The sequence below is a fragment of the Pleurodeles waltl genome, chromosome 7 (genome assembly GCF_031143425.1).
Source record: "Pleurodeles waltl isolate 20211129_DDA chromosome 7, aPleWal1.hap1.20221129, whole genome shotgun sequence".
NCBI lineage: Eukaryota > Metazoa > Chordata > Amphibia > Caudata > Salamandridae > Pleurodeles > Pleurodeles waltl.
The window spans coordinates 939,106,483-939,128,143 of NC_090446.1; the positions used below are offsets into that span (position 1 = coordinate 939,106,483).

Consider the following 21,661-nt stretch of genomic DNA (forward strand, 5'->3'; position numbering starts at 1 on the left):
CGGGTGCAACTGCACCCGTCGCACAGCTTCCACTCCGCCGGCTCGATTCCGAGCCGGCTTCATCGTGGAAGCCTCTTTCCTGCTGGGCTGGCGGGCGGTCTGAAGGCGACCGCCCGCCAGCCCAGCGGGAAAGTCAGAATTACCGCCGCGGTCTTTCGACCGCGGAACGGTAATCTGACGGCGGGACTTTGGCGGGCGGCCTCCGCCGCCCGCCAAGGTCAGAATGAGGGCCATAGTGACTTATAAGTTACTTATGTGCAGTGTAAAATGGCTGTGAAATAATGTGGGCATTATTTCACTCAGGCTGCAGTGACAGGCCTGTGTAAGAATTGTCAGAGCTCCCTATGGGTGGCAAAAGAAATGCTGCAGCCCATAGAGATCTCCTGGAACCCCAATACCCTGGGTACCTCAGTACCATATACTAGGGAAATATAAGGGTGTTCCAGTATGCCAATGTGAATTGGTAAAATTTGTCACTAGCCTGTTAGTGACAATTTTGTAAAGCAGAGAGAGCATAACCACTGAGGTTCTGGTTAGCAGAGCCTCAGTGAGACAGTTAGGCATCACACAGGGAACACATCCATATAGGCCACAAACTTATGAGCACTGGGGTCCTGGCTAGCAGTGTCCCAGTGACACATAACAAACATACTGACAACATAGGGTTTTCACTATGAGCACTGGCCCCTGGCTAGCAGGATCCCAGTGAGACAGTGAAACCACCCTGACATACACTCACAAACAGGACAAAAGTGGGGGTAACAAGGCTAGAAAGAGGCTACTTTCTCACAGTCCCCTCTTCTGTGCCAGGAGAAGAAAGGAGCCCTCAGCAGAGGTGATCTCAGAAGGGGATTAAGTGGAGTGCGAAGTCCATGCTTCAGAACACGCTTCCAAACCATCTTCCACAAGCAAAATGCCTATCTTGCAACTTTGTTTATAGCTGTACCTCTTAACCTTTCAACGTTGTTTTTACTTTTTTTTAGACTTTGAATTTTTAAATCCTGAAAACGTCCTCATCTGTTCAATCATTCAGAGGACCCAACACATTGCAAGAGACAAAGTAAACCTTCACTATGCTACTGATGTAGTCTACATTTTAGTAGAGCCTCTCTGTCACAGACATCATCAAAATGTGAGTTTATGTTTTAGGCTATTAAAAGTATTAATATTCAAACTCAAAAGATGCACTGTGATGCAATTTAAGTGTGTATTTGTTTGAATTGCAGAGTTTGACTTAGGTGGCATTTGTATTAAATTACATGTTAGAGGGATAAAACTGATGTTACAATGTAACTTAGACTTTAAACTGACAGTGCACATAGAAACAATATTGAATTTCTAGTCATTAATGAATTAAAAATACATGCACAAATGAGAAAAACATATTTCCCTACTACATCTAATGAAACCCATTAGTAAAGTGTTCTCATTTAAAATTAAATGTATAACTCATAGTGACAAAATATTATTAATGCTGAATTCATAAGTCACATATTATATGCGTTTATCAAAACGTATTAATTGAATGCATTCTTGTAATTCTCTTGCATTAGCATGAGTGAGGCCTGTTGAAGTTTTATTTCATGACTGTCCAGGAAATACTGACCTCATTTCATAACGTGAGTTTTCTTTCAGATTATTTTCCCATGAGAAGGCTAAAAGTTGGTAGTAGACCCTATTGTTCAGAGAGAATGTAGTGTAGTGCTCTTGGAAAAAAATGACATTGTGGAACATGGACAGACTGTGTATACAATTGTTTCAAACTTGCGTGGAGTCACACGGATGGAAGGTGTTCTCATGGGAAGTTTGGGAATTATTATTGGATGATGCCCCTTCAACGTGACATGGGCTGATACCTTTGGCGAATCAGAATGCTTTATGACTTTTGATATGTCAGTATCCAGTTGGACTTTGGTCAGTTCCCAGATGCTGCCCTGATACTTGCAGCTTTGCTGATGAAGAGTCCCTGAATGCTGAGCCCATTGGAGAGGTATATTCCTCTCTGATTATGTCCCTTGAGATGGCCTATTGAGACTTAGAATTTTTTTATTTAAACCCTTCAGAAGACTCTTGATGAGCTTCAGATATGCTGACAATTTCTCTTCTCATCTGTCTTTAGCCCACCTTAGTTAGTAGTTTACAGTCCAAGATTATCTTTTTCCAAATTGTTTTTGCCCTTTATGTGCTTTTTGCAATATGGTCACATGTGTTTCACCCCACACATGTATTTTCCTGATTTGGTTAGGGGTAAGGTTTTCCACTGTCCCGCCTAAATTATTGCCCTGCTGATTTTGAAATGACTAATGACTGCTAACCCTGAACAACATTTGATTTCTGTATCTCAGGATATTAATTTTAATAATATGCATTGTTTTTCTTGAATGCTGAGTTTTGTTAGTGTGAGTTTGCCTGAACCTATTTTGTTGCCTTGGGCAAACCCTGGTGATTATGTAGCTTTATGATTTTGTACTGTGAACAGTCTACATGACTGTGAGCTTGTGCTTGTAATAAATACCTTCACTTTATTTTCAAATGGATTTTTTTCATTCCATGGCCACATTGGTCATGGTCTTTAAGTTTATTGGGTTTGTATTGAAATTGTATTAACGTTTCTACCACACCCCTTACTGGGTCCAAAGAACCATCCACCTTGATGAGCACTGATTCCTGAAAAGGATGGAAATGCTACCACTCCCAAACTTTTTCCAACATAACTTCTATTTTTGTCTCCTGCTTTTGAATTTAGATCTGAAGTGCATCTCAGTCAAGCCTCCATGTTAATAAACTCACTCTGTACCAAGATAGTCTGTCTCCCCAGCCAGTCAGTTTCTCTTCCTCAATGTGTCTCTCACTAATGTCTCTCTGGTGGTTGTTTCTCTCTTTATGGCTGCAGTTAAACAGAATCTATTCTTTCTGCTGTCATTCTGTCTCTGTAGTCTGTCTCTTTTCCATTAATGTCTTGGATTGGCTACAGGGACATCTTACCGGAATCCTGAACAAGCGCTGAGAACGACATGTGAGTGCTTCCACCCTAAGACAGTCCCGTGGTAATAACAATGTTCCTGGAAAAGGAAACAGAAGACAGCAATACATAGATGTCAGTGTGTGTAGCAAATGAAGCAATGTCTAATCTCAGGCATGGTGCTGCTGTATGGGGCATTGGAGGCAGTATATCAACAAAGGCATAGAGGGTATTGGGTGGAACAGAGGGGCATAATGTAGCTAGGCATAGGAGACACTCTGCTGTGTGTAACAGACAGAGGGACAATGAATGAAAGAATCCGGGCATAGTAAGTTGTGTAACAGAGGGGCACTTAATCAACCCAGATATAGAAGGTGATTTGTGTAGGAGTTGTCATGTGCAATGCATCAACCCATAGATAGAAGGTGCTATGGATAATGGAGAGGGGATTAGGGAGAGTCATCAACCTGGGCATAATAGATGATACATGGAGCTGAAGAGGCAATGCTGTTAACCCAAGGGTAGGTGGTTCTGTGTAGGGCAAAGAGGCAAAGCATCAATCCAGGCATAGAGGCCATGTGCAGGGCACAGAGGCGAAGCATCAATCTAGTGGTAGAGGCCATGTGCAGAGCAGAGAATCAAACCATCAATCCAGGCATAGAGGTCATGTGTAGAGCAAAGAGGCAAACCATCTATCCAGGCATAGAGGCCATGTGTAGAGCAGAGAGGCAAAGCATCAATCCAGGCGTAGAGGCTATGTGTAGAGCAGAAAGGTAAAGCATCAATCCAGGCGTGGAGGCCATGTGAAGAGCAGAGAGGCAATGCGTCAATTGACTGTTAGAGTGCTGCATGGAGGAAATGGGCAATGCATCAACCAAGAAATAGAAGGCATTATATGAAACAGTAAGGCAGTGCACTGACTAAACCACAGAAGGTGTTTGGTGCACCAGAGTATTAGTGCATCAACTAAGGCATACTGGGTGCTGTGTAGAGAAAACACTGTGCACATCCAGGCAGAGTGTGCTTAGTGAACTAGGGGTGAATGTATGTAGACCTAGACATTGCTCTGTGGAGGAGGGGGCTTAGAAGGTGCTGTGTAGAGCAAATGGAAAATGCATCAATCCAAGCACTGAGGATGTTTTGTAGAGAAATGTGAGATGCATCAATCCAGCCATTCAGGAAAGCACAGAGACACCTTTTTATATTACATATGCACCTCAATGAACTTCAAAGAGTTTCAGGGAAGATCATTCCCCTCCCTCTATCACTCTGTGCACCTGGAGCCCTACTGTAGTGAATCCTGGTTGCCAATGTGCATGGTGAGCTCTGCTGTATGGCAACGTGAAATTAAAAATGAATTCTTCAGCTGCCACCAGCATACAGAAGAAAGATGAGATGCAAAAGCATCGTACAATTCTACAGGACCATTCACTACAGCTTGATCAACTCTACATTGTGTGCACAAACAAGGGACAATATGTGATTGGTTATTACACGGATGATTGGTTGCGACATAGCTGGGGAGTTTTCTAGGGATGGTGTGGCTGAGTCAGTCATAACGTTCAACAGTTTTGGAAATATTTTGGCTAATGAAAATCAGGTTGATAGGGTCAGAGATACGGATTCTTGACTATTTTTCATGAGGTTTCCTTATGAGGTCAGTTCATTGCAGGGCAGTTTTGGCGATTCTATTTCAAAAGAGCTAGACGGAGCGCATATTATAGATTCCTTGTCTGCACACAGTGATGTGGGGAGGGAAAACAGTGGGCATTCTGTGGTTCTTTTGCTACTCATGGTGACTCAGAGTCAGTGTTATATGTTCTTTGGTTATTCTGGAAAGTTTGTCCGTTCTACTGATGTCTGGTCTACCTGTGATGAAGTTGGCTGGCCCTCTGTTGTGATTGAGTTAATTAGGTACTTTTAAGTGCTCAGTCAACCAAATGCTTACTGGCGGTAAGACCAACCAGTTGCAAAAAGGAGAAAACAATTGTTATGAAGTCTTTAGCAGAAAAGATGCATCTTCAAGATATTTCCAAAGCCTCCATGAAAGGCCACTTGCTTAACAGCCAAAGAAGCAACCCCATTCCATAGCTGGGCGAAGAACAGAAAAAGCTTGGCCATCCGCCCGTGAATATTTAAATCAGTGAATATAATGCAAAAATAACCACTACACAGTGTACAAGATGCAGTGTGTCTGCATGATTTCAAAAGATCCCAAGAACAGCTCAATTCTTCAATGCTATTTAGTCTAATTTTAATTAAGCCAGTAGAGTCAATCTATTCCAGCTCTTTTCTTGATAGTACATTGCTTATATCTCTTCCTCTTTGATTTCAATTTACTCATTTAATCAGTTGTCACTGGATCTCATCAGTCATGTGCTGTAACTGTTAGTTGTATATGTAGTAGTTGTCTTTGTGATATATGCCAGACAAGAAGTCTTGACCCACACCCACATAATTGTAAATGTCTGCACCATAAACAATCCTAGTCCACAAGATGAGAACACTGCGTCTATTTTTTACACATAGAACAATTTTGAGTTGGCGCTTGGGAGCAAAGTGCAGATATGTTGAACTCTGCAGGGGTTATATATACTTATTTTTGGATAGTAATAGTAGTATTTTGTATCCCCAGATTTGGCACCACATAGACGCCACACACATTATTTTTTTCCGTATTAGTGAGGTATGACATTATTGAATACAATTGGTTAACCATTCTTCACTGGACATGTACATCTATTTAATGGACTGTATTATGCTTCAGTTACTTAGGTTGCTCTATTGCTGTCCGGATGTAGACCCTGCTTTAAGTTATTCAATGGGTCAAAACGTTGCCATATTAACATGTTGACTGCCAAATAGTGTAGTACCCAATGTGTTCTTCAATTTCAAGTTGCCAGATTTGGAAATCGTTTCACTACTCAGGCAACAATGTTGATGTGTTGTTCTTTCTCCATGATTGGCGGGGCTTCTCACAGTGAGGCTGGGAAAATTATATTTGGAGAATCTTGTATACTCACAGTGAGACTGATTGTGTCACCATTGAATATTCTTTTACTATTTATAGTGAGAGTTGGCTGGGCTAGTGTTGAGCATATTTTGACTTGTTTTAGTTACGTCTGCAGGACAGTGTTTGGCATTTCCGGGTTACTCACACTGAGATTCACTGGGCAAGTGTTGATATTCTTTTGATACTCTAAATAGGGTTGCCTGGGCAGTGTTGGCCATTTTTTGGCTTTGCTCAGTGAAGTTGTCTGTGTCGGTATGGCTGAGGTCTTCAAACTCGGGGGCGGGCCCCCATAGAGGGGCCTCAAGTGATCCCGGGGGGGGGGGTGCCGGGCTCTGACCAAAAGAAGCATTATACAAATAACAGTGCTTTTTATTTTTTCCACTGGAGGGGCACGGCATTAAAAGGTTTGGAGACCACTGCCGTAAGGGTATTTTTTGCAGGTCATGGTAAAGATGACTGGGCCTGAGATGGGATTTTTATCTACGCATTTTAAGGATGGTGGTCAAATGAGCAGCATTAACTACTCACTGAGAAGTTTGTTGTGCGAATGTTGGTCGTTTCTTGGCTCCTTTTGATGAGGTTTACTGGGCTGGCTGCTAGCTGAGCAAATATTGAGCGTTCTTTGGCCACTCATAGTGAGGTCAACTCAGCCAGTGCTGGGCATATTTTGATTACTTTTCATGAGGTTGGTTGGGCCAGGGTTGGTACTTTTTGGCTGCTCCTGTGATATCTGCAAGGCCATTGGTCCCCCTTCTTTTGGCTACTATTTTTTGTGAATATATCTGTGAGTGTTGGGGAGCGTGACAACTACAAGGATGTCTAGACTAGTGCTGGAAGTTCTACTTGCTGTGAGGTTGGCAGGATTATATCTGCTCTAACTTGGCTACACATAGGAAGGTTGGATCTGTCAGTGTTGGAAATGTTGTGGCTGCTCATGGTGGCTGCGACAGTGCTGGGGATTCAGTAGCTATTAAGAATGAGGTTAGTGGGTCAGTACTGGGCATTTTTTGGCTACAGTTGATGAGGCTAGCTGGGTCAAGCTGAGCTTTTTTTGGCGAGTGAGAATGATGTTGTTAGGCCAATGTTAAGCATTCTTTGGCTACCCACAGTTAAGATAGATTGGCAGTGTTTCTCATTGTTGGCTGCTCTGGGAGCTTGACTAGGCCTATGATGGGCATTTTTGACCAGGGTGGCCTGACCAGTGTTTGGCATTTTTTGGCTACTCACGGTGAGGTTGGCTGGCCTAACGATCGGGTTCCCACTTCTGCTGTAATAGGTTTCGGTGTAATTTGGAGCCAACAGCTGTCTGTTCAAAAAAGAAAGAAAGAAAGTTGGTCAGAGTTCAACTCTCACTTGAGACCAGCAAGAAGATATGCTCACATTTCATTACATTTCTAATTGAAATTATGGTGGATTCTGTACAATACAGTATCTTCTCTGCTACTTTGGCTACAATCTGCCAGTGAAGGTTAGCTCTGTCAATAATGAAGTACTTGCAAATCCTCATTGCTCATTTTAATGCAGCCTGCTGTGGGAATTTTAGGTTTAAATGAGCTGACATGAGTAGGTCTGCTGTGGGGTTTATCAATTGATGCAATGGTAAATTTTAGGCATTTAATGTAATCATGAAATTCTACTTTTGTATTGCTATTGAATACAAATGAAGAAACTGGGATTATGATCATGGAATGTTAATGCTATGAGTTTTATATAACCTTTTTGTGTAAATCTGGAAACCTATAAAAATAAAAATGAAAAAGTGTGCTTTGAGGGCCTGTCTATTCTCTGTCCACGGGTGGGGAATCTCTCACCTAAGAGCTATTATATATTGACACACACTCTCTTGTGACAGGGCTGTGGCTGGAGACAAATTCTGAAACACTGTTCAGGTGCTCAAGTTGGCCTAGTCCCTATTTTAAGACATATTCTGCTTCCGGAGATTCTGCGACCCAGGACCATCTATTCTGGGACAGGCTCTGCTCTGCTGTGAGGCGCACAATATTCTGGTACCCAGTCTATTCCGAAACACCTTCTGATCCAAGGAACCCCGACCTATGCCCTGTGGCTGTGCCTATTCTGGGGCACTGTTCATAGTAAATATCCCTAGCCTGAGACACGAACTGATCCGCGAATCTCGCTGACGTCAAACACTGCCCACTCTGATCCACAGCTACGGGCGGGCTACAGAGCAATCAAGCAGGGCCCGACGGGCTGGCCTGAGAAGTCAGTATGTGGGCTGTTTTTTTTTTTTTTTACTGTTTGTGAGATTGTTTATGGTCTCTTGGGGTGGCTTTTGCTGTTGATGTACCTGATACTAAAATGAACACTGCCTGCAGCAAGCTCAAAGCCATGCAGTCTCATAACAAGCAAAACAATTGTTCAGCGTGTCTTTATAAGCTCAAAACTACCCAATTTGCACACATGGGGCGCTTTTTTAGCGCTCTAATTCAGTAATGAGGGTCACTTTTATTTTGGTGTACGGGAGGGCCAGCGGGCGGGTCGGTCGGCCTATTTTAACGTCCAGTCCGACCCTGTCCACAGCTCTGAGTTTTTGAGAGTATGTGGTTCATAAAACACCCGTCGATTCAGAGCCTGCGCAGTTTAAACCTAGATACACTGCTCCAGTGCACTCTCTAATCCAAGTCTGTTTCTAAACACCAACTGTGTCTGTAGACACGCCAGTCTGATGGGACGCACAGGCAAACTATTTCGTCTTTACTTGAGACACGTTTGTAGCCTCTTCCAAGACACGCTTCTGCGAGGGAACTCTCAGGCAGCGAGCATCCTCTTTTTATTTTAAGAAGGCGGGGCCAGGGTAATCTGAGTCACAGGCCGAAGAGCCGCATGCCAGACCTTGACAGTCTTGGCCGGTGTATAAACATAATTTACGTTTATTTATAATAGAGGGTTTGCTACAGATAGCGCGGACCACACACCTCTCTGGGTACCAGAGCGCCGTGGAACATGAGGAGGAGCGCGCACGAGCAGTGTATTACACATCCTCCAATCCAGGCGCCCGCACTTCGGCCTTAAACCAAGTCATTTCGGGAACAATTTGATCCACGTTGGCTTACCTCGTTTCCTCGTCGATGACATAGCGGGTCACCGCACTGAGGGTTTGGTTGGCAGAGCAGGAAACAATTACCCAGGCAATTCTGCACTTCACATCGCAGGTGATATAAATGGTTTTTGTAGCGTAACCAAAACAGGGGAGGCATGTCTGCCGTTTCCTGGTGGGCTGCAAGCTAGGGGGCTGCATTCAGAGCAGATTGGGTTGCCATGACCCACTCATGCCCTCATTTTTAGCAGCCTCCTGCAAGGGTGGTGTTGATTTGCACATTTGGTGTCAGGGCTGATTTTGGTGTCCAGCAGTCCGACCCTCATTACAACTTTGTATGACATGAAGCAGGCTCAAAAAGGGAAAATGCAATTATTTGTCTTTGCACAGAAAATAACAGATGTTACTAGTGCAGGGGCCCAGTGCTGCACATTTAAATTACATCGATTTAGAAGGATAAATGGCGGAATATCCTTCCCTAGAAAAGAAACGTGCATGTTCACACCAGTTGTACGCAGCTTTCTACAGTAAGCACATTAACCTACACAGCTATCTCAGCATCGCCACTGGGCAGACTCCGAACCCACAGCCGCGCCAGTGTTAATGCAGAGTGCACTTCCGCTGCCTCTGTTCTTTCGGTGGTGGTGGTGGTGGTGCTGGGGGCGGGGGGCGCTTCACCCCAGGCCCAGTCATGTCAGCACAATGTCCTGATGTCGTCAGTCACTCGTCCCCTTTCCTGAAGACGGAGGACGAATACAGAGGGCCACTGTCCTCCGACTTGAGCCAGTATTCACGTACACTGCCGAGTCAATGATGCTACCGCACACATTCACCCTCAGGCTCAATGCATAACGTCATCCCTGCATTGCGCTAATGTAAGAGTGGCTACGGCTCAGTGACCAAAGGGACCCTAAGTGAACCAGGCTGTCCCATCCTGACCCTGTGAGCCGTGGGCTGTGCCTCCAACTAAGGTGGCCTCCAACACTGACTTTGAGGCTAACGGTGAAGGGGTCATCCTCGGAGCAAAGAAATAGCCCCGAGAACTTCAACTCCCAAAAGCTGGAGGGGGGGTTTTGGGGTCCTGTAGCACGCCTGCACAATACTGGACTGTACCATGACCGTCACAGTCGGGGTAACTGTGGACTTTGGTCCAAACTCAACCCGACAGGCAATAATAACGCGGCCTCTGCACCTGACGCGAGCTCTGGGAACCAAAGGCAGCCCTACGACGTTTCCCAGGCCCATGAGTGACGAGCTACTGCAATCTAAGTTTTTTATCCTTGAATTATGGGACATGTAGTTTTGTTTGCTGCTATTATAAAATCCAGGACTACAAGTCCCAGAATTCAAGGATAAAAAGCTGGAAAGGAGCAGCTCTTCACGCATGAGTATGAGGTCCATGCGAAGGCGCCCAACAGCCAGTATTCAACACCAGCAGCTGGGGAGTTTGGAATCCTCGGCCATTCCTGCACCAGACTATAGCAGGAAATATGCAACTGGAAGCAACGGGAACTCGGATAACAGCTACACCGGGGTGACACACTTCATGGCGTGCCGTGGTGGTTGAGGGCCCTGAAACACTCCTAACCCAGCCTACTTCATGCTAAGGCACGTGGGGCGGGGCAGGCATTCATTCATAGCAAAAGTTCCACAGAAGGACCTACAATATATGTCTCCCAAAGTCAAGGAACCAGTTATGCTTACAGCCAGTAAGTCGCTGTTTTCTGTATCTCTTCCCCCGACGACGACGACGGAACGCCTCCAGACAGGGAATCTACGCACCAGGGAACCTGTCTGCGACGGTGATGACTTCATGAGGACGTGTACCTCATCAGGCTAAGAGCTGCCCCGGTGCCACCCACCCCTCGCGGGTCACTTTCCGTGCGGCCCTGGTCTTCGGCAGCGGCTCTTGTGAGAAGGATTCTTGGCCTAGCTCACCGCGGCCGCCTAAGGTCATTAGCGTCTCTCGGGGTGGAAGGCTCGCTCCCCTCTACGCCTCTCTATCGATCTCATTAGGCTAAAAGCATGGCAGGGGGCTGGGGCGGTGAGCTCATAACTGGAACGGAGCCACCCTGGGCGCACGCGGCACGCCGCCTCCATGCAGCCTAGCTCGCGACCCCGGGCCCCAGCCCGTCACCCATCTTGGCTCCGGTCCAAGAGGCCGGTGATGTAATCGCTGCGACTACCTCGAAAACGATAGTACATAGTTTTAGGGACATGTACATGGACCGCAGAGGCCTCGCGATCCAAACAAGGATTTGCATCCCATTGATTACACTATCACTAGAGGCCATGAATGAATGAAGAATTCTTCCAAAGAATTTGGAAACCAGTTCCCTAGCGGAACTGTACTCAAATGAAACTCCTGCCAGACGTACCTGTCAACGAAAGTAATGTTATCTCTTACCTGCCTCGGTGAGAGCGCAAGTGGCATGACTTTATTAGATAATAATGTTCCACTGATCAATTCCCGCAAATGCCACGCTGCCATGATTTCTCTTAGAGAGAGTCAGTAGCTCTAGCTGTTGAGCATGGTGTAAAACCCCTGAATTCAGCCGCACCATTATCAAAGAAATCCCAGCTCAATCTAAAACAAGCATTGACAAAGCCAATAGGTCTTGTCTATGAGAGTTCCTGGTTTGGACAATGTCTTGTACGCATGCTGCACAGCAGCGCAGATGCTTTGCGTTGTAGCTAAAATTAATAAAAAAACAAAACACTATGATACAGCCAGGGCTAATGCGCTTTTATAAAGGGCATTTGCGATAGATGCATCATGGTCCTTTTTAATTATGTATTTTTAGCCCTGCTGCACAGCAACCACACTACTATGCAGCATAGCTACAAAACATTGCCAAAGTCAGCAATACCCATTCTGTACAGTATGAACAAAAGGCAATGGCAGAGTCAATAGTCACAAAGCTGAGACCTATTGGCTTTGCCAATAATTCTTAGGCCTCTGCACAACTCCCCAGTTATCATCGCCTAATGCATGAAAAAAAAAAAAAAAAAATGACATTTGGCAAAAAATCCTATCACTTAAAGAAAGCAATTGTGCCCATGTCCACGTCATAATGAAAATACATTTGGACGCAGATAGCATATGTTGTTACAATAAACATACATGTTAAAGGAGAAAAGGGCTTCTTTGAAGTTTGTAGGGCATAGTAGAATATATCTACAAATGGCAAGAGGTTCAACAAGGACAAGAGGGAAGAAGAATAAAAGTTGTACCTCAATCACAGCAAGTGCTTAATTTGTAAAAAAAAAAACGTGCCGGTTCCCCAAGCTCTCCTCTGAAACACGCGGCTGCTGCATTGAAATGTACAAGCATTGAATACAGAGGCAGCCTAATCTTAAAGCTACTTCAGGCCTCTTTAATCCATTTACAGCTAATCCCTGCCCCTTCAGCTCACTCTTGCAGCTTTCTGCCTTTCTGACGCTTTCTCATTTTTCTCTTCCTCAGTCTTTCCCTTCTGTGTGTTTTGCTCACAGTAAATCCTGATGCAGAAAACTAAGTGCTGAGCCCTAAAAATAAGTGCCGGTGCACAGCACCGATAACCACCAGCTCAAATTAAGTACTGATCACAGCGTGCTCAGCGGAAGGACAGCATTCACACTAAAGCAATTAGTACTTGCTTTAGCTGAAAGAGGTGTAAAAGAAGCCAGCACACACCAGCCAAGTAGAAGGCAGCAGATGTGAGTGACAATGAAGCCAACACATGTTAAACATTGGGCAGGGTGCAAGCCCCTTGTTGTATACAATAGAGACCTAAAAATGCCCAGTCTCACATCAAGCATTTTTAAGGTTTGAGTCTGGGACGACCACTGCTATTTTGCACTGCAGCCCACAGATTGATTCATTTTAAGATTTATTCAAGGTAAAACCAATTACATCATAGAGGGTCCTACGTTCCTATGTAAGGCTCAGCTGTTTGTTATTTCATATGGACTGAACTCACAGCCACTTCCTGTATTATGTGTGCAAGGCTACTTTAATCTGATTCTCTGCGAGTCACAGTATAAAAAATGGATTACTCAATAACCTATGTTTTTTCACTTACAGGGGACACAAAGGCACCCATTCACAGCTGTATCAATTCAAAAAATTGTCTTGGTCACCAAGGTGCTATTCCCTTTCTGTAGGTTGGGGAGGAGAATAAGGGCCTGAATTAGAGTTTGGCGGAGAGGGTACTCTTGAGTCCGAGTACCCTCTCCGCCAACTGGAGGTCCATCTGCCTCATTTAGAGTTGGGCAGACATCCAGTATGTCAACAACAGAGACTACTTGTCTCCTCCAAAATACCCTTCGACTGCCCAAAAGAGTAAGGGCCATGGGAGGTTTTGCTATATGTCCCGCCCAATATAGAGTGGGTGAACACAGTCAGTTTTCACTGTTCATCACCGACAGGTAAAACCTGGTGGTAAGCAGCAGTGAAAATTGCAAAATGCCCCTCTTGCCATGGGATAACACTTCTATGACAAGGGTGGTATTGTGTTTTTACATTGTCCGACACAAAATCACACTTTGGGTTGTTGGAAAATAAAAAATGAAACATTTTAAGTTTGCTGTGCGTCTCTGTCATGTTGACTCACAATGCATTGCCAGGAACCAACATGACAGCGGTTTCTGCCAATGCTAGAGATGTCCTCTGGGCCAACAGACATTTCAAACTTTTGCCGGCAGGACTCAGTCAGGGCACTAGAGTGCTTTACACCCTCGTCCTGCCAGAGTAAAACCACATCTGCCAAATCAAAATCAGGTCTTAAGTGTGTGGCAGCAGTTTTTACTATTCTGTGAGGTTATTCTCAAATGTGTCTCCCTCATCTTCTATTTTGGGCTTCCATTTCCATTGGGTTTCAGAAAGGCAGTCCTGCCTGGGAAAAGCATACCTGCCTACCTTTAACATTTCAAGTTCAATGACCTCATAACACCCCTTAGAGGCATTCTTCATGTTTCCCTAAACTACTAGGTACTGAACTATTGGCCAATAAAATCTAAAGCACAAGTAGCACATTTATATGAATAGCGCAGGTCATCTAAGGAGGCGATCACGAGGGTGGCTGTCTCTGCAGCGATCAACCAAAACTCTGAACTGAGGGCTCAGAGGGGGAGGGGAAGGAGTGTGTATTCTGGGATGATTTGTCTCATGGCAGTCACTGGCCTCTCTGCTGACAGATCTGTCTCTGCCATACACTGGGCTCTCTGCCCAACAGACACAGGGCTTTTTTCTCATGTGATCTTGTCAGACAATGGTCACTCTGACAGACCAACCCGGAGTCAGACCAACCCTCTGCCAATGTATGCCCGCTGCCTGTGCTCTAACCCTCACATGATGCATAGACTGTTTTAGACAAATTCATTAGTAGACTCTTACGGAACAAAAAAAAAACATAACTGAAGTCAAGAGGCAACAACATATTTTTATAGAACACCTTTATCTTGGACCATAGGCAACAAAATACTTCACAGGGACAATTTAAAAGTAAGTGGTGCCTTGGCTATTTGCTTTCACTATCCTTGGCAAGTCAAGTATTCAGTTGGCTAACTGGTTATTCAGTGGCATTAAATAGTATCTTAGGTCAGACAAAACCATGGGTAAAACAAACAGTATTCATCATGTTACTTAGTCCCTGTGTCACAAAGAGGACTTCCAGTGCTATTGTAAAGCTGATCTGGCGTGTGACAGGAAGACAGGAATAGTTTTTTTTCTTCAGGAAGTAAAGGACAGAGGCCTTATGGGACTCTGGTTGAAGGTCCCTTTTTTGTTTGCTTTATTAGGGATGCACCCTGGCTGTCCCTGAGCCACTTACGGAAGTGCCTGCTTGCTGATATTCCTGTCTCGTCTGACATTGGCCTTTATAACCCTTACAATCAATAACTAACCTCTCTTCTTCTGTCATACAATTGCACTCTTTTCCTATAAGGCACATGTACCTCTCACCCTGCTGTGCACTGACGTCTCTGTACGTGTAACCCATTGGTATATTTACTCCTAGCAAACACTCAACACGTAGCGGACCTTGGTCACACTCTGACTTCTATGTTTACAGACGTGCCCCTATTTTCTGCCCCTATCGGACAATAGCATTCCTGAACCAACAGACATTAATTTTCTGACATCAATTAGATATCTTGCATTGAGAAATATCAGCCACTCTTGCTCTGTGAGGCTGTGAGCTCTTGGACAGTGTCAAAGTTTTGATTCACTCTGTCCGTCAGGCTTCATCTTTCTAACTGCCACACAAGTGTCTGGCAAGTTACACATTGGCACAGATTTCTGTCAATCACATGGGTTCAGTGCCTGCCAGGCATTCTCTTTGCCTTTATCAACTCTGGACTTGTTGTCCTTATCAGCACAGGCCTCGTTGTTCCTGCCAGGCACAGACCTCTTTGCTGGCAGATCGTCCTCTTTCTCAATTGATAACCCACTTACTTGTTTTTCTTCAGCTCTAGAATCAGCTCCTTGCCCTCCACAGTCACCTTGAGTCGAGCCGCAGATGGAAACTAAAAACAAGAAAATGAGTACATTGAAATACTGTTACTGTTGTTCCTAAAAACCAGCCAGCAACCTTCAATTTTCCCAGCCTGTGACCACATTTTCAGAGTGCAAGCTAATGAGGCGTTTACATTTCCTCAACCCATTCCCACCTTCCAACCACCAGGGAAACAAGGTCACTGTCAAGAAACAAAGGACAAGAAAATATTTTACTTCCTCAAGTGGTGACTGCCAAAGCTCAGAAGAGCAACAGAAAACCTCTGCGCTCTGCAGGCTCATTGTCTGTCTACACAAGTCTGGGTATCAAAAGAGATCTAGCAGGAGACCTGAAATCACAGACTTGCATCAACCACTTCTGAGAAAAAATCATGAACAAACTACCAGCAAATACAGAAAAAAATCCCCAGATCAACTCTCAGATCCCCAGTAATGAACAGACTGTGTTATAGAAGGTTATAAAAGATACCTTTTCTATTCATCGATTTCTCTCGATAAGGTCCTACCCATGATCAAACTTCTGAGCCCTACCTCTTGCCCTGATTATATTGGCCTACTAAAGTTATTGAGGAGGATATAGACGATACCACACCATTAATCTTACAAATAACTCTGTCAGCAGAAGTACATAAAGGTCTGAAAAATGTCTGGGCAATCCCTTTATTGAAAAAAGTCTTCTTTGGGCAAAGATAACCAAAAACGTCTGTATATCCCCTTTCCATTACAAATTTGAGAGATAGCCACTCTACAATTGCAGGCCCATACCTGCTTGCAGACACACAGCAAAGAACTGGTACTGGAGAAACAATGCCCGCTTATCACCACAACTCCTTAAGACGTTTGTTATATTTGAGCACAAATGTCTTGTAGTATTAATTGATTTCCATAACCCAAAACCCAATTGTTCTTATGTAATCAAAGGCCACAGGTGGATATCAGAGACTAGAAAAATCATTTTCTTTCGTTTTTCTTGGTCAGTTCAGCTGGCTCACTTAATTACTTATAGAGAATTCAACGTTGGTAGCAATTCTATCGCTCCAAAGCTAAGATTCTGTGACTCATATTTGACTCACCACTGTACATGAATGATCAAGTCACTTCAACCATATCTGCCACCTATGGTCACCTAGAGCTCTAAAAACAATTCCTGCTGTCGTTAGAGAACGGAAGGAAGGCCTTAAAGACATATTTATTTTAAGTATGGCTACCAAAAAAACAAAGTTCCTGAAGGCATTAGTTACAGTTAGCATGCAGCCCCCATCCCAACCCCTTACAGACCCAGGGACCCCATCCTCCAGAGGCCAACATCATTACAAAGGGGAGGGGGCACGCAGTCCCGCTCGCTGAGCCTCAATGGCCCTTGGGACTACACCCCCACAGCTGAAATTAAAGGGTCCTCTAGCCTGTAAAGACCATGGGTGCCCCATTCCCCCTGGCCAGCTCAATCTCAGTGTCCCGTGGAGCCCACCCCTTGATGCAGTACATCTGACTGCTCTTATTAAAAAGCTCAAAATGATGCGCACCCAAGAGAAAGCTTTAAGTCATTTTGTTTCTCTCCAGGAAGTCACGCATTGTCTCCATACTTTCACATGCCACCTCACCAATGAATATACATCCATGTTTCTAGGTTCCCTCCATTATGCTTCAAAACATTAAAGAACTAATCAACTTATTTACAGAAAACAACCACATTAATGACACCTAGATTGTCATAGGACTTCAGAAATATCAATTTTTGACCCACTTTCTTCAATGACCTGGATGAGCGTGAATCACCTTAAACCTAATGACACTGTGTAAGAAATCACAACCTTTTCACAAGTTTCTCTGCTTGTTGCTGTGAAATAGACTACTGGTATTTTGAGTGTGAAATGAGAAATTACTAACTTGTTTCTCAGTCCATGTGTTTCCTTTAAAACGCAAAAGGAAATTACAAGACTTGTTAGATTAGTGCTTGTAACTGCATGGAAATGCACCTATATTTAGTTTCTCAGACAAAGAGCATTCCTGTTCTTTGTATGAGACAGCTGCAAAAGAGCCACGCCGAGTCCCTTTGTACAAACCCACCCATTGCGATGAGAGAGACAAGGCATGGGCATGAGGGGCTACGCCCACTGCTATAATAAAGCTTCAAAGAAAAAGAGAAGTTGAGATAGTAGGATATAGAGAAATATGATTCAGGAACACTTTTAAGGGGGAACAAGGATCACTGGTCACCAATTCAGTTTGAGCGATTTCAGTGTTTTCCTTTTTTAAGAGTGGGAATAAATGCACATGGACTTCTCAAGGGGCAATCCATTTTTTACAGTTAACAGTTATAACATTTTGAAAGCTTTAAAGTGATCACTCTCTTTATAGAGTTGTAGCTATAAGTGAGAAACCTGTAGTAAAGTAGGGAGTGGCTGTAAGTAGAGGATCAGGGGTTTATTGTATTTGATGGTGTTTAGAATCAAAGTTTCAGACTTACACCAGCATTCTTCGTGTGCTGACGTTTGCGGCCTACTGCATCCAGAACAAGACCCAAACAAAGACCTCCACCAAAGAGAAGAGGTTGGAGATTGTTCATACTCTGTGATCCAATGAAGTCAAAGCTTGTGAGCGCTTCCAAGAAACAGAATGTACTAGGAAGACTGTCAGACTCGAAACTTACATGGTGCAGAACATGGAAGCAGAGTAGAGACTGCTGGAGAAGTGGGAGAGGATTGTAACCTCCATGCCAAGCACTGCATGTTTCTAACAGATGATTATAGTGAGCTGACCTCCTGGTGGTCAACAAGAACACACTCGTTTTTGAGACAATTCTTGTTGGTACTTGGCCCTGAGTAACAAAGCCAGTTTCCTCTCACTGTGAGGTGGTATCTGAAAGAAGAAAACTCCAGAGGCAAGAAAAGCCTGTGAGCAATAAGGACTAAACTTGTGTCTAGAAACAGCAGTGGCTCCTCCGCTATGGCGGGGGAGCATTGCCCCCACCACAAACAGCAGCAGCTGCAAACCTTTTACAACAAAAGGATAATGAACTATCTTTATTATTATCCTTTTGTTGTTAAACGGGCAGGGCCATGAGAGATGACAGAGATGAGGGGAGCGCACCGTGCACTCCCCTCAGTGCGCATGTGTGCTTGGCCTGCCGTCTTGGGACAGCCAAACACACATGCACACTGTGCTCTCTCCAACCCAGCACTGTATTGTCGTGCTGGAGAGAGCAGGCTCCCAGTCTGCCTGGGAGCACCCTGGCTGGGTGCTCCCAGCCAATCCTAACACTGCTTTGAGGAGCGTCAGGATTGGGTGCAGGGCAGGCTGGGAGCCTGTCCCTGCTGAGGAGACGGAGGAGCGGTGGTGCGGTGCGCAGGTAAGCTTTTATTTTATTTCTGAATTTAATGTTTTTGTTTCAATTTCCTCACCCCCCCACACGCCACCCCGCCCCTTCAAAGCGCAGTGAGCCGCCACTGTCTAGAAAGACTCAGAAACATCTGAAGATACTCTGGTTGCAATGGAGACCCTCTGAAATAGCCTTCTGTCAGCCTTCCGTCAGTGTTCCAAGCGGGTAAGGCTAAATGAGGCTGTCTTCGAACAACAGTGTTTGCCTGACTCAAAGTTTGTTATGCAACTAGAATTTGCAACTCCGCACAACCCAGCTTCCTATATAACAAAAATGAAATTCTCCAACTGCCCTACTGTATGGCCACCAAAACTTCAAAAAGGTAATGGCATCAGCTAGACGTGTAAAAAAGAAAGAAAAAAAAGTCATTAACCCCTGCCTGGTAGCACATGTCGATTCAGAAGTCAATCCCATTCCTCACATATTGACCCTATTATGAGTACGATTGGGCTTGGTAACAATAAACGTTGCAATTTTATTTAAATAGATAGTCCCATTTCTCCAAATTTTACAAGCTACCATTGCTCTCACACTAGCTACAATGGAAAATGTAATCAGGCTATAACGCAAGCAAATGTATACATATTAAAAGCATATAAAAAAAACACGATTATGTGACTGCTTTAGATCTCAAAGATGCTTACTTACATATTGCCATACACCCAGCTCCTCGTAAATACCTAAGATTTGTAATAGCAGGCAAACACTACCAATTCAAGGTACTTCCCTTCGGCATAAGAACAGCTCCAAGGGTATTCACAAAATGTCTAGCTGTAGTAGCAGCTCACCTCAGAAGACAACACATACATGTCTTCCCTTATCTAGACGATTGGCTAATAAAATCCAGCAATATTCTACAGTGTCAACAACACACTCAATGCACAATAGATGCCCTACACACATTAGGGTTCACAATCAATTACCAAAAATCTCATCTTCAACCAGCACAGATTCAACCTTACCTAGGTGCAATTCTCAATACTCAAAAACCATTAGCCTACCCAAATCCACAAAGGTTACAGGCTTTTGAAATCCTCATATCACAGATACAGCCCAATCAGAATTACACAGTAAGATTTAGCATAAAACTATTGGGAATTATGGCATCATGCATACCAATAGTACCGCCCGCAAGACTAAACATGAGACCACTGCAAGAGTGTCTCTCACAACAATTGTCTCTAGCACAGGGTCAATTACAGGACCTAGTATTGTTAGACCGCCAAACTTGAAAATCCCTGCAATGGTGGAATCACAACAACTTAATAAGGGGACGGTCATTTCAGGACCCAGTGCCTCTGACCATAATAACAACAGATGCGTCAATGACAGGCTGGGGGGCTCATCTCAACAACTTAACCATACAAGGGGGATGGAACTCAACGCAAGTAACTTATCACATAAACCATTTAGAATTGTTAGCTGTGTTCCTGGCCCTAAAAGCTTTTGAACCTCAGATCAGGCACAAATCAGTCTTAATAAAAACAGACAGTATGACAACAATGTACTATCTGAAGAAACAGGGGGGAACACGTTCATCCCAATTGTCCCTTGTAGGCCAAACAATATGGAAATGGGTAATTCACAATCAGATTTACTTGCTAGCAGAATATATCCCAGGGATACAGAACCACTTAGCAGAGCTACTAAGCAGGACGCAGCAACAAATACACAAATGGGAAATTCACAGGTACTTCAACCGTACTTTCAAATGTGGGGAACACCAGACATAGGCCTTTTCGCAGCAAGCGAAAACGCAAAATGCTAAAACTTTGCATCCAAACACACACACCCTCTGTCCAAGGGCAATGCTCTATGGATCAACTGGTCAGGGATATTTGCTTACGCCTTTCCCCCCTCTCCCATTAGTTCCATTTCTGGCCAACAATTTGCGTCACACCTCTCTCACCATGATACTCATAGCTCCCACGTGGGCACGCCAACACTGGTACAAAACACTCTGGATCTGTCAGTAGTACCCCATCACAAACTTCCAAACAGACCAGATCTGTTAACATAGAACAAGGGTCAAATCAGGCGTCCCAATCCCAGTGTAGTCAACTTAGCGATTTGGTTTCTGAGGTCATAGAGTTTGGATATTTACACCTTCCATTAGAATGTATGGAAGTTCGAAAACAAGCATGCAAACCAACAACTAGACAGTGCTATGCAAACAAGTGGAAACAGTTTGTTTACTACTGTCAACACAAAAATATAGATCCACTTAAAGCATCAATACAAGATAATGTGTGTTACCTGCTTTATTTACAAAAAGCAAATTTAGCTTTTTCCTCTATTAAGATTCATCTCACAGCTATATCAGCATACTTACAAACCATACAACATACTTCTCTCTTCAGAGTTCCTTTAATAAAAGCCTTTATGGAAAGACTTAAACATATTATTCCACCAAGAACTCCACCAGTTCCTGCACTGAATCTCAAAATTGTACTCACAAGGTTAATGGGACCACCATTCGAGCCCATGCATTCATGTGATATTCAATTTCTCATATAGAAAGTTGCTTTCTTAGTAGCAATTACTTCATTCAGAAGAGTTAGTGAAATACAAGCATTCATTCTAGAGGAACCATTTTTCCAAGTACACAAACATAAAGTTGTATTTAGGACAAATCCGAAATTTTTGCCAAAAGTAGTTTCTCCTTTTCACATTAACCAATCATTGGAATTGCCAGTCTTCTTTCCTCAGCCAGACTCAACTGCTGAAAGAGCTCTTCACACTCTTGATCTTAA

The 21,661-nt window shown here is 44.0% G+C and overlaps 1 protein-coding gene across 1 annotated transcript in view; it reads right to left on the reverse strand.

The window, feature by feature from the left end:
- ADAM19 (ADAM metallopeptidase domain 19) overlaps window positions 1-21,661 on the reverse strand; it is a 238,525-nt gene that overhangs the window by 188,415 nt on the left and 28,449 nt on the right. The window contains exons 3-5 of the mRNA XM_069199648.1: window positions 15,470-15,540; window positions 7,203-7,281; window positions 2,986-3,062 (exon numbers count right to left, since the gene is read on the reverse strand). Coding sequence (XP_069055749.1) covers window positions 2,986-3,062; window positions 7,203-7,281; window positions 15,470-15,540 — 227 coding nt within the window. The remainder of the gene's footprint in view (window positions 1-2,985; window positions 3,063-7,202; window positions 7,282-15,469; window positions 15,541-21,661) is intronic.